This window comes from Cibotium barometz, chromosome 44 (genome assembly GCF_041138505.1).
Source record: "Cibotium barometz isolate CiBa-2024 chromosome 44, ASM4113850v1, whole genome shotgun sequence".
NCBI classification, from domain to species: domain Eukaryota; kingdom Viridiplantae; phylum Streptophyta; class Polypodiopsida; order Cyatheales; family Cibotiaceae; genus Cibotium; species Cibotium barometz.
Window position 1 is genome coordinate 30,042,733 of NC_141089.1, and position 12,962 is coordinate 30,055,694.

Consider the following 12,962-nt stretch of genomic DNA (forward strand, 5'->3'; position numbering starts at 1 on the left):
TGTAAATGCCCAAAGGTTGGGTACACCACAGGGGTGGGGACCTTGTGAATGTATTGACGTGTCACAAGTGCCTCGAGCAAAAAAGTTTTTCCATGGTTTTACAATACACAAGCATTCTATGGAGAATGGCCCACCAAGGTTTTCAACAATTTCACGTCTGGCTTTGCTTGACCGGCGTCCAAGGAACTGTTGTTGTGAAGGTCCTTACAGACGTTCCCTAAGCGAGTCTGGCTATACTGCCACGCGACGTGATGGGGGGATTGAAAATAGAGACTAAGTGTGAAGAAATGAAGTGTTGGGGACCTTGTGGTTTCGTATTGAACTTCTCTATTCCCATGGCCACCGAATACATACCTTTATGTAGTCAATACACCCCCCTAAGTAGACACGGCCCAAATAACCGTTCAGTTTCAAACTTCGTATGCTCGCCGTGTTCACCCTTTTTTACCCTTTGGTCCAATACGGGCACCGTATGTACGCTTTCGTATATACGCTCTCTTCATGTTTGCATGCAAGGTTTGACTGTGCTTTCCTGCTGCTGCTTTTCTCCCAAAAACCCTTCATCTCTGCAAACCCTATCCCTTGGCCCCCGCCATAGCCGACCGTGACCCAAGCTTTTCCTGGTTTCCGTGTTTTTGCCCCAGATCTTTGATCCCCTCGCCGTTACCTACACAGCTATGTACTTTTCGTTTTTTTGGGTGCCCTTTTGCGTTTTTTGCCCTCGTTTTTCATACCCTTGCTCTGTGCTGCAGCAGCCCTCCCCTCGCGCGCAGGAGAAAACCCTACTTCCTTTTCCACTTTTTCACTCAGCCTTTTGACTGCCCGCGATTAGGGTTTTATTTCTGAGAATTAGGGTTTTCTCCGCGATTAAGGTTAACATCGCGGCGAGGGCGGGAAGCGACAGGGGTGCTACAGCCATTTCAGTAACGCTTAGGTTTCAAGACTTTTGAGCTGTACATACAGATTAGGGTTTCTGCAAAGGTTAGGGTTTCTGTGCAGGTCACGGTATCCACGAGCTGCGCCGTCGTGTCGCCATTTGCTATAGGGCGATGCTCGAGTCTGCTCTTGCGGGTTGTGGTGATGCACGTCCGAAGTTGAAAGTTTTACATGCGGTTTCTGCCCTCGGCTTAGTGTGTACCCACTTCTAGGGTTTACAGGTGTCGATTGGAATGTCATTTGGGCCGCAGCTGAGAGAAATCTCAAACCCTAACTTGACAGGCGACTGGGATCTCGAGCTTGCATTTTTTAAGACGAAGGCTAGCATACGTTTGTGAATGGAATGTGGAAATGCAGCGTATATGCATCCCTGACATGATGCCATCATGTGTAGTGTAAGTGGCAATGGAGTCTTGGAGTAATGGTGGCTCTGTATCATATAATGAAGCAGTAAAGCTGAAATATTGAACCAAAATTTCGACTTCAAAGTTTGTTTCCATGTTCTCAGCCGATTGGGGTACCTTATAAATATTCAACAGCTGAGTTCCAAATGTGGGCTTGTTTTGATCCGAAAAGTTTCATTTTAAAAGCAGAGGTGCGCTGGGATGAGCCGTGCTCCTAAGGGTTTTCGTAGGGTAATGAGAGGACATGAGTAGGCCATTCAGGCCCCGGCCGCTGGACATCCACAGAAAGCTTCCCATTGTAAAGTCTGTGAAGGATTTAGACAATGATGAAGCCTCAGCTGTTTCGCGGGCGTCTTTGCACGGCAATGCTGTTGGGTATACTGACATTGAACCGGTAAGGCTCTTCTCTTACTCAGGGGATCATGGATGTACACATTCATTCAATGACTTATGTGTGGTGGTTTCAATGGGAGCCTGAGGTCACCATTGCCTTAGTGAGTGTAAGTGCTAATGGACTACATATGTGCTTACGTGCATTGGAGCTGTTTTATAAAGAGACATTGCTTAACCTTTTGTTTAAAAGTTGATTCCTCCCCCCTGCTGTGAGAAAGAAACCCACCGCATGATTTTTTCTGTTCCCTAGCGGGTGGTGCATGACAAATGTCAGTTTGTGCAGGTGGCAGCACCTCCAACGAAGCGCAGAGCTGGAGAAATTCCCACACCACAGTTTGTTGTTGTGGACTCATATGAGAAGGACTATCTTCGCACTTTCTTACAGCCTTCCTCCTATGTGCGTGGTCGGGGATGTATGCTCTCTGAGGCTTTCCTAAAGTCACAACTTTGTATACATGTTTGTCTTGTGATTTTTTAGTACTTTAGGTTGCTTGCTTTGCATTGACTGAATTTTCTGCAGATATATCTGCTTTTATAATTCAGATGGATAGAATATTGATCATGTGTTTTTGAGCAGCAAGGAGTGAGGCTGCAGAATGTGTGGAATATGATCTTGACAATGAGGATGACGATTGGTTGCAGCAGTTCAACAGGGAGAGAACCATTTTGTCACCTGAGAGGTATTATATGTGGATCAAAAATATTGAATATTACTAAAGGGGGGGGTGGGGGGCTGCTGTGGAGTGAATAATGAAATTGGCAGTGCATAATGGGACTATAATAAACTAATTGCTAGCAGATTAAGGTGCCATATTTGTGCTCATGGTGTGATAGGGACATAGTCACTAGAAACGAGGAACGAGAACGGAAACGTTGGAGGAATGGAAATGGGGAAACGAGTTTTTGGGGGTGGAAACGGCTGTTTCCTATGACAACATCACTTGGGAAACGAGAAACGGCCATGGAAATGGATGGGGTCCTGAAACGGAGAAATGCGCTTCTAGGGTTTGAAACGGCCGTTTCTTGTGACTATGGATAGGGATGGCATAGAATTGTACCCTCATGATGGACCGAGATGAAATGATCAATGACGTAGAACTTAGTTACAGCATGTTGGATGTTGCCATTCTCTGCTACAGTGTGGGGTAGTAGCTGTAGTAGTCATAGCTCTGCATAGCACAGTTCAGCAATCATAGCTCTGGGCAGCATAGTTGTCAAAGCTTGGTGTTGGCAAGGTCACAACGCGGATGAGACATTTGCATCATCCGACTCTTGCCAATGCTTTTAACAACAATGTTTTAAAGCGTTGGTTGGCAAATTGGTACATTGGTTATAACTTAGAATGCTCAATCACATTAAGGTTTAGCGTAGCCTTATAAAGATAAATCTCATATCTAGAGACAGAGAGTGCTATTATCAAGTGCAGCTACAGCATCTGCCAATCTCAAACTCTTCCTCACGTTGCAACCACCTTGATTCGGCCCAAGCCTGCGTGCCTCTCTATTGTGTAATTGGCCCTATGATGTGGCATGGTTACATGCTTGTTTTTGATTTCATTTGTTGTAGTTTTCAAAACATTTCGGGGGTTATTGTTTAAATTACGTCACGATGTTTTTGACAACTATGGTGTGTGGAGGTTGGAGCACTTATGAGGGGTTTGCACTTTTCATGTTGATTAATATTGTTTTTTAATTCTCTAATCTAGTGTTTGATGTGGTCCATCCATGGTGATCGAAAGAATATTACTCTTGATCAACAAGGGTTATTGACTGGAGACAGCTTCGCTTATATATGAGTGTTTCCTAGGGGTCGTGATCAAGGGTTAACATGAGGCTACAAAGACTTGGACATGGGTCTATCCTCCAAACATAACTTTCTGTGCCTAGGTTGAGTGTTTAAGACTCAAGGTAACCTTTTACCTTGATAAGTGCACCAACAACCTTGCAAAAAACATTGCCAACATTTGTTAAGTATAAGGCTTCTTATGGGCTTGTGAGGCACAAGGTTGAATAGGCATGTGGAAAGCCTCCAAAGCCTTAGTAGCTTAGTAGAACACTTGTGCCTATGTGCTAGGGTTTTTAGAGATAGAAAGAAGAGTGCTGCAGAATCACACACAACACACACGAGCCCTAAACTACTGTCAGTATTATGTACAAGAAAGAAGTAATACAACTGAATCTCTTATACAAGGGATATGGCTGAGTGAGGACATCAACTGTAGCATTGTGACCTCTTGTGTACACTCTTCGCCTACAAAGAAGCACTCAGTGAAGTCCAACGCTGAGGAAATCAGATGATTATGACGACCTATTGAACACTTTTGGCTAGCACTTCACCTACAAAGAAACGCGCTGCTAAGGAAAGCAGATGATTATGATGACATGGCTACCCAGGTATACATATGCATCCATATGTTAGTCAATTTGTTTTATTGTTGTCTGCGAGGTCCATGACCTGCCACATCATTATTGCCATGTCATTGCTTTCCGCGTGGCATGTGCGTCTGGCCATGTGTTGGACATGTCATCTGCAGCTCACTTTTACTCCATTTTATGCCACTACCCAAGGAGGAGCGAGGTACTTTATGCTTATTATTGATGATTACTCATGCAAATTTTGGGTTTATCGGTAAAGAAATCGCAAGCTTTCTCCCGCTTCCAAGAGTGGGTGACTCTGGTCGAAATTGCGACCACACAGAAGGCTCGACAAGTCCGCTCCGAGAATGGAGGAGAATTCATCTCCAAAGCCTTCCATAATTTTTACTCACAGAAAGGTATAAGCTGTCAATTTTCCACACCTCACACTCCTCAATAGAATGGTGTGGTTGAACGCAAGAACAGGACTGTTCAGGAGATGGCTTGTACCATCTTGATGTACTCTCGGATTATCCGATTCATATTCTTACGGATAGCCAAAGTGCCTTGGTGTTGGCTCAAACTTCATCCTTCCATGGCAAGACCAAACATATTAAGTCCACTTTCACTTTCTTCGTGAGTTGGGCGCCGACTTCGCTACCCTGGAGTATTGTTCTTCTCAGGACAACATTGCCGATCTCTTCACGGAACCTCTTCCTCGAGATACTATTGATCAGCTCCTTACTCGTACGGGAGTCGGACCTCCCCGTGTTGGAGCTGAGAGGTGTTGGACATGTCATCTCTATCTAGCTCTCTTTTACTCCAATTTTTACCCCTTTTTATCCAGATATTTATTTAATATTTTTAGAGATTGTCCCATGTTTTTAAGGCTATTTTAGGCATCTTTATCAGTCGTGGACATTTGTTCTCTAGTGCTACTGGCCACTACACGACATGAGATGCATAGAAGCATGGCCATTGTGCCTTCATAATTCATTCAATACAATTCAATACTTTTTAGTTCTTGGCTCAAGTCTTGGATCCCTCTTGCGTGATCTCTATTTGCTTCCGCTTCATATTCACATATTGTCACACCATGGACTTGTGCATGCTATCCTGTGTGTACCACAAGTGAGGTGTGTCACACCTTATGTGAGATCTAGACCTTTTGAGGTTGTGTCTTCATACCTTTTAGATGATTTTTTGGAACAAAGGTGTGATCAAAAAAGTTGACCCAAACATGTTTAGAAGTGGCTATTTCTCCGGGCCCTCGGTTTGTATTAGGACCACCATTTTTAGGTGATTTGTGATACCAACAAGCATGCTGTTGTGCTGAATATACATTTGTCTTTGATAGCACAAAATTAAAGGGTTTCACACCTAAATACTACATTGTGGACGAGAAGGTGGTTGCAACTTCAACATGAGTTCTCTTGAGGCCATTGATAAAGCGCCGTATTATCATAGCAAACAAGGGTGTGCTATTTGTCAAGTTGACCTTTTGATATAATTTAAGGTTTGTCTAGCCTGTGAAAATTATAGTGAATGTAAGGCCTTGAGAAGTTACTCTTCAATGTGACATGGAAGCGGATGGTGAAATAGGCTCAATCTGGTTGATCTATCAGTCTTCTTGACAAAGAAAACCAGGGGTCTATAAATGGTAAATTACTTGGTTCAGCGAAACCACTACAGAGTAAGTTTTTGAGCTGATTGTCCAACTCTTCATCCATCAACTTGTTTAGTCGTAAAGAAACTAATGGTTTGGGAGGCAGTATCCATGTAGGCAAGTTACTTCAAAGGAATGTCGAGAGTAACTTGCCTACAAATAGTAAGTTTTGGGTCATTCTTGAGCATTTAAAGACAAGGAAGACAAGGGCATGTAACAACGAATTGGGATTGACAGTGTACACCTCCATATCAGAGTTTTACATTAACTCACGGAGGAGAACAGTAAGGATTAGTTTATGCATAGCATTAGTTCATGTACATTATTTAGGACTAAGGTCTATTTTGGATCTTTGCCAATCATTGTAAATGCATGCTCTACCACCGCCGGGAGGTGCTTCAATGTTGTGACCGACTTGCTTTAGGGATGTTTCGAAGGTTATATTGCTGTCCAACCTGATTTGAGCTGAGAGGGGCTGCCTTAACACTACACAAGTGTGGAAAAGGGGTAACATCAACAAATAATGAACCGGAAAATTTAACTGAGTGTTGCATAGAAACACGTTTCTTACCTTATGAAACTATGCGAAATGTGTTAAAAATGTTTCATATGTACTAAATAATTTTTTGAGCCTTTTTTTGGGGTACATGGGTTGTTTTTTTTGTGGTGGTTTGATCTTTCACCTCTAGAGACTAGATTCCAGAGTCCAAAGTCTAGATGTTATTACATTTGTGATGCTCTATTCGATATTATAATTTATGGAGTATGTAGCATGCCTTGGCATGGATAGTGGATGATGGACCATATCTATACAATGTTTTTTTGTCCTAAAGTTAGATTGTTCCATACTTTGTACAGCTTTTTGGCATAACATTGGCAGCATACATATGATTTTTTTGACTTGGTACCACTTCCCTCCCCCTTTCCCCTCTCCTCTTGTAGGAGACGTTCACGAAACTTTTGGCATTTGTAGGAAACTATTTAATGTTTTTTTGGTCTTGGAGTGGAATGTTTTTCATAGCTTTCATGCTTTGTACAGCTTTGTGGCATAGAATAGGCCGCATACATATGTTTTTTTTGACCTTGTACCCCTACCTAATCACAAACCAACCCCCCCCCCCCCCCCAAAGAAAAAAAAGAAAAAATAGGAGGAAGAAAAAATGACCCCTCCTCTTGTAGAAAACATTCAAGTAACTTTTGGCATTTGTAGGAAAATATTCAATGTTTTTTGTCTTGAAGCTGACTGTTTTTCATACCTTACATGCTTTGTACAGCTTTTTGGCATAAAATAGGCCGCATACATATGATTTTTTTTGACCTTGTACCCTCCCCCCCACCCAAAGCAAACGTCTAGCAAAGGTAGGCAATGTTTAGGAAATGCATTTTTGGAAATGCTTGGCTACTATGAGTGTGTACGTACAAAACCAAGTTATAACATATAACTCTTGCAACCTCTTGGTGCCACTCCACAAGATCCTTGGCGTAGACGTAAGTCCCCTGCCATCTAGGTTTCATGTCCACACTTATGGAGCTCGTCCATAGACCCAAAGCTTGTTCATAGGTTTAAAGCACGGGGAATCCCCAAATGATGATATGCCCCATGGCTTCTAAGCAGTCGGCCGCAAGTGAAAAGCTTACATGTATGCTTCTAGGAGTTGCGGATATACTTCTCGAAGTATACCTCATTGTTTCAACCCCACGGATCTCCTAAACATAGAACACAAATGATTAGTACAAACTGAAAGAAAGAGCAAACACAGGTTGTAGGCCCAAAGCACAAACTGTAGTAGGCCGTAGAACAGTTGATAGTTGTTGAAGATGAGCACGAGGGAAGCCCGTAGGTGCTCTCTTCCTCTTCTTCTTCTCTTCTTTTCTTTCTTTCTCTCTCCTCTTCTTTCTTCTTCTTCTTCTTCTTCTTCTCTTTTCTTCTTCTTCTTCTCTCTCTTCTTTCTCTTTATTCTCTCTCCTCTTCTTCTTCTCTCTCTTCTTTCTCTTTATTCTCTCTCCTCTTCTTTCTTCTTCTTCTTCTCTCTTTTCTCCCGCAGCTCACTAGGCACTGCCACGCAGCTGTGGTTTAATCCCATAAGGCGTCATGTTCGCGTGGCTGAGAAGATATAAGATGCACAAAAGGGTGAGATTAGTCTTCATCGTGGGAGAGAGAGAGAGAGAGGTTTCTCTTTGCTCTTTGTGGTTGTGGGCTGGTGCTTATGAATGGTCCGGCGGTCGTACTGGGCATCGTTACTGGCGTTGTGTTGACCGGGCCAACTGTGTGCGGTCGGTGCCTATGCTGGTAGTTTCTTGTGTACGCGCCGGTGTGTCTTGTTGGAAACTGGTGTCTGCGGTTGGCCTGACTGCTTTGTGCGGTTTCTCGTGCGTCGTGCCGGTGTCTCTTCGTGGAAACTTGTGTCCGTGGTTGGACTGGTCGTTTGAGTGCTGCAACACTAAAAACCTTTTGTCTCAAAATGTGACGTAGTGTCGCCAAGGCTCTGATACCATTGTAAGGCGATAACGCAGTCCTTGAGAAGTGCGTGCAACCAAAATACAAAAACTGAAGAGAAACACCAGATTGGGTCCCAATTTCCCTCCCAAGCGTGTGTCAGGGCATCCTTCTTTGAGTATTTTTATAGTATTTTATTCCATAAAAAATAGATTACATGGCTATTTTAGCCCAAGCTTGCTCTACAAGCTTTCTTTTTACAAAATTGGATAGTAAAATATTTCAAAAATCTCACTCCCGTGACAGTGATACCACTGAAACGAGAAAACGCAATCCTCGAGAAGCATGTGCAACCACAATACGGAAACTGAAGAGAAACACCAGATTGGATCCCAACTGACCCCCAAGCGTGTGTCAAAAGCATCCCGGCTTGAGTATTTTTATAGTATTTTATTCCATCAAAAATAGATTACATGGCTATTTTAGCCCAAGCTTGCTCTACAAGCTTTCTTTTTACAAAAATTGGACAATAAAATATTCCAAAAATCTCACTCCGGTGACACCTTTTGCTTGTGGATCAGCGTTTGGCTCTGATACCATGAAGGAAAGAGCAAACAAAGGTTGTAGGTCCAAAGCACAAACTGTAGTAGGCTGAGAACACTTGATTATTGCTGAAAATGAGCACGAGGGAAGCCTGTAGGTGCTTACAAGCATAAGAGACTGTTTCTACAGCAAATCTCCTCCAGCAGATATGCAAGAATGAGACGGAAAATGAGGGGAAGGGTGTGCTCCCTTATATATCCCTCATATGAGTTGGTCGGCCAGCTGTAGTAGGCCGACAGTTGTCATGTAGCTTAAATATGCTATAAAAAGCCTAAAAAATGGTGGAAAAAACCTAAATAATATCTGCTAAATATGCCAATGCAGGGCCACATAAAAATGACTAGTACAAGCATGAAAAGGTACATGTAGGCCCTCTGGAGATGAGATATATTCCAACATAAACCCCCTAGGAGGGGTGTCACGTGCATCCTGCACTTGGATGCCACGTGGACATATCTGATCAAGAAGGACTTGGAATGGAAAGTGGTCCCATGTGAGCCCAGTCTGGGATGAGTGAGCGAGGGTTCCACTCTAAGCGTCCAAGGTCAGGTGTGCATTGTCCTGCACATGAAGCAGTGCCAGTTTGTATTGTGAGTCTCCCTTTGGAATGATGCCAGATGATCTGAGTGTTGGGTTTGCAACTGAACACTAGGCGTTTGTAGATGCATGTAGGATTGCATGTAGAAAGGGGTCCAGCCCTTAGGGCTACCCCAGAACAGAGGGTCAAAACTCTGGATGTGGGCATTGGGTAGGGCTTAGGCTACCCAAGAAGGGCCAGGAAGGCCCTAGGCCTTGCCCACCAGCCTGTAGAAGGGCTGGGCAGGCTGTCGGCCAGCCCAAGGGGCTTGGCGAGGCAGCTGACAGGCCCTAGGGCCTTGCCCAGCCAGGCGGCCAGTGCCTAGGGGCTGTCCAGCAGCCAGGTGCAGGTCTAGACAGCACATAACAGCCTGGACAGACAGTGCAAGAAGGGCCAGTCAGCACTGTACTGTGAAACGCATGATAAAAAGCATTTATTGCTTGAAGACCTGGTCGTGAGGTTTCCAGCAGCTGGCCGAGTCCCAATCCTTGTTGACTCAACCGACCAGTAGTAGTGTGCTATAAATAGCCAAGGCAGAATTCAGTCCCGATCATCTCATAATTCACAAAGGGTTATTGCGTTCCAAGGGCCAGGACAGCCTAGGGGAGTGCTCCAGCCAAGGTGAAGAGTGTAGGTCAAGAACAGATCTTTGGATCTACAGATTTGCGTTATTGTACATCATTCTACTAAAGCAAATACACCATTCGTGGTGGGTACAGAGGGTATTTGGGATCCAATACTGTGTCCTCTTCTCCTTCCCCCCTCTCTCTCTCTCTCTCTCTCTCTCTCTCTCTCTATTTTTGCACATCTTTCTCTATGCTGTGCGGCAACTTCGTCGCAAACGATTGTTGAATTTCTGAGCACTGAAGTTACTGATTCTTCCACCGAGCTTCTGCATGTTACATTGGTATCAGAGCCTTTTCGAGTGTGAAGATTCAACCAGAAAACCAGAAAAAAGAAAGAAATTTTTTTCTCACTTGTTAGCCTCTAGAAGCCTCTGGAAAGTCTCCCACATGCATAGTGGATGGTCAGATTGCGTTCCGGAAAGGAAGTGTATTTTCCCGCTATGGCGAGCTTTGACGAAGAGAGAGAATGACGAACTTCGGAACAGAGCGCACTAGGTAGTCCTTCGAGAGCGGCAGACATGATGAGTGTGCTTGAGATGTTCCTGAAGATGATAAGAGCAATCGTAGACCAGAGCACCAAATTGGAAGAGCAGAAGTTGCAGATCTTGGCCCTAGATGAGTGCACCTGTTTTTGAGCCCCTTTTTCTCAGTCTTCTCCTCCGTCTCCTTTTGTTTCCCAGATCCCAAGAGCAGATTCTCTATCGGATAACTCTTTTGAAGATTTACTACTGTAGCCGAGTTCGATCCTCGAGTTGCAGATGCGAGCAATGGAACAGAGCGCACTAGATTTTGGCCCTAGATGAGTGCACCTGTTTTCGAGCCCCTTTTTCTCAGTCTTCTCCTCCGTCTCCTTTTGTTTCCCACATCCCAAGAGCAGATCCTCTACCGGATAACTCTTTTGAAGAGCTATGATAGTAGCCGAGTTCGATCCTCGAGTTGCAGATGCGAGCAATGGAGATTCGATTGACAGAAGACCATGTGGCAACATCCCGTGCTGTTGCAGAAGACGATGCCAGGCAACGCGTGGAGCACAAAAGATTTCTTGCGGCTTTAGATGCAAGAGCGACACCAACGGCTTCCTCGAGTCATCCTCTTGAGAGGAGGAACTTTAGTAAGTATAATGGTAAACTCGACCCCACAACTCTTTATTCCTAGTTGCATCAATTTGAAGCTTATTTAGTTGCAGTTAGAAAGAATGATATTGACAGAGTGATCTTTGCTAGTTGGTATTTGGAAGGTGAGGCCATTCCTTGCTAGATCCAGTGGGCTCATGCCCACACTAGATTAGGTATGGCGGCTTATGTCTGGGACGGTTTGTCCTCGATCTTTGAGCAGCTACCGCCCCATTACCTTGAGCGACTCCAAGACGAGTTTAGGGGGGCACATCAAAATGTGTAACTAGTCCTACAGTTTGCCAATAAGCTTTTGAACTTGTATTTGCAATTGACAAGGACAAGAAAGGATAGTTCCTTTATGGCCTTGACACGCAAATCCAGTGGAAGTGCGTATGCTTAGGCCAACCACCTTCGAGGATGCACTCTCGCTTGTACAGTGTGCTGAAATGAAGTATAATGGCGGAAAGCCCAAGACTTTCAAGCCTTCCACTCCCAAGGCACTTGCCTCGGGGGGAAAGGGCCAGAACCAGACGGGGTCTTTCCCAGGATAGAGCACGGAAGCCTCTGGCTCAAAGAACTCGACCAATGCGCCTAAGCTTACTCTAGACCAAAAAGCTCAGCTAGGCAAGACCAGTGGAAAATTGAGTGTTGAGGAGACAGCTCAACACAAGAATGAGGGTAGGTGTTTCTTTTGTCACACAAAAGGATGCACTTCTAAGGATCGTTCGACGAAGCCTTACCACTCCACAGATGACCACCCCAGCCTCCATGGCTTCCGTGGTGAGCCTAGTTCCCACACAAACCCCAACGGCCATTTCTAGTTCTTCAGATCCCAGTTCTTCTGTTGGTGCAATCGTTAGCCAGGAGCTTGAAGATAAGTAGAAGGGCTCCCAAGGCGAGGACTATGAGTGCAACGAAATGCTCAAGACCTTTGGCTACATAGGTGGCCAGAGAGTCGTCGTCTTGTTGGACAGCGGCAGCACTGAGGATGTGGTCATGGAATAGGCCGCTTGCTGGCATGAGTAACTAGGCCATGAGCCTAAGATTTATCCTTGACACAGTATGAGGTAATCCCTTGAGGGAGGGATTTTTGAAAATCAAGGTCTTATCTCTGTGTGTGTGTGTGTGACATAAGTAGTGATGTCAAGACGCAACCTTAATGTACTTGTACTTTCATTGAAATAATCAACCAACAATCACATCAATGAGTCGTGTTCTTTCACTCTCTCTACTCTATTGTGTATTGACTCTCTCTATCTCTCTCTCTCTCTCTCTTTGTGCAACGCCATAGCCATAGCCATGTTTCCCTTTGAACCTCCATAGACTAAAGTTTTATCAACCTTCCCTCCTACCCTCAAAACCATATGTGACAGAAGACCATAAAAGCACCAATGCTCAAACCATAAAAAACGGCATCAAGAAGAAAATATGGGCTTCGCGACACAATTTCTTACAATACCAAAGACACAAATAATTGTCTCTCTCTCTCTCTCTCTCTCTCTCTCTCTCTCTCTCTCTCTCTCTTTGTGCAATGCCATAGCCATAGCCATGTTTCCCTTTGAACCTCCATAGACTAGGGTTTATCAACCTCCCTCTTACCCTCAGAACCATATGTGACAGAAGACCATAAATGCACCAATGCTCAATCCATAAAAAACAACATCAAGAAGAATATATGGGCTTCACGACACAATTTCTTACAATGCCAAAGACACACAAACCTTGTTTTACTTCCACCTCCGCGATTAGGATGGCTTTGATGCCAATCCTCCCATAGATCCACCGTAATACACATGCCAAAACAAGATTAGTACAAACCAAATAGAAGGGTACAAGCAAGCTCACCACCCA

The 12,962-nt window shown here is 44.3% G+C and overlaps 1 protein-coding gene across 4 annotated transcripts in view; it reads left to right on the top strand.

Moving 5' to 3' along the window:
• The first annotated feature begins 295 nt into the window (after positions 1-295).
• The window catches only part of LOC147613186 (enhancer of polycomb-like protein 1), a 62,085-nt gene continuing 49,418 nt past the window's right edge, over positions 296-12,962 (top strand). For 2 of the 4 annotated variants that reach the window (XM_086782450.1, XM_086782452.1), the window contains exons 1-3: positions 296-1,734; positions 2,017-2,146; positions 2,311-2,413. In XM_086782450.1, coding sequence (XP_086638576.1) covers positions 1,585-1,734; positions 2,017-2,146; positions 2,311-2,413 — 383 coding nt within the window. In that variant the 5' untranslated portion in view covers positions 296-1,584. The remainder of the gene's footprint in view (positions 1,735-2,016; positions 2,147-2,310; positions 2,414-12,962) is intronic. The other 2 variants (XM_086782451.1, XM_086782453.1) reach the window with 1 other exon arrangement.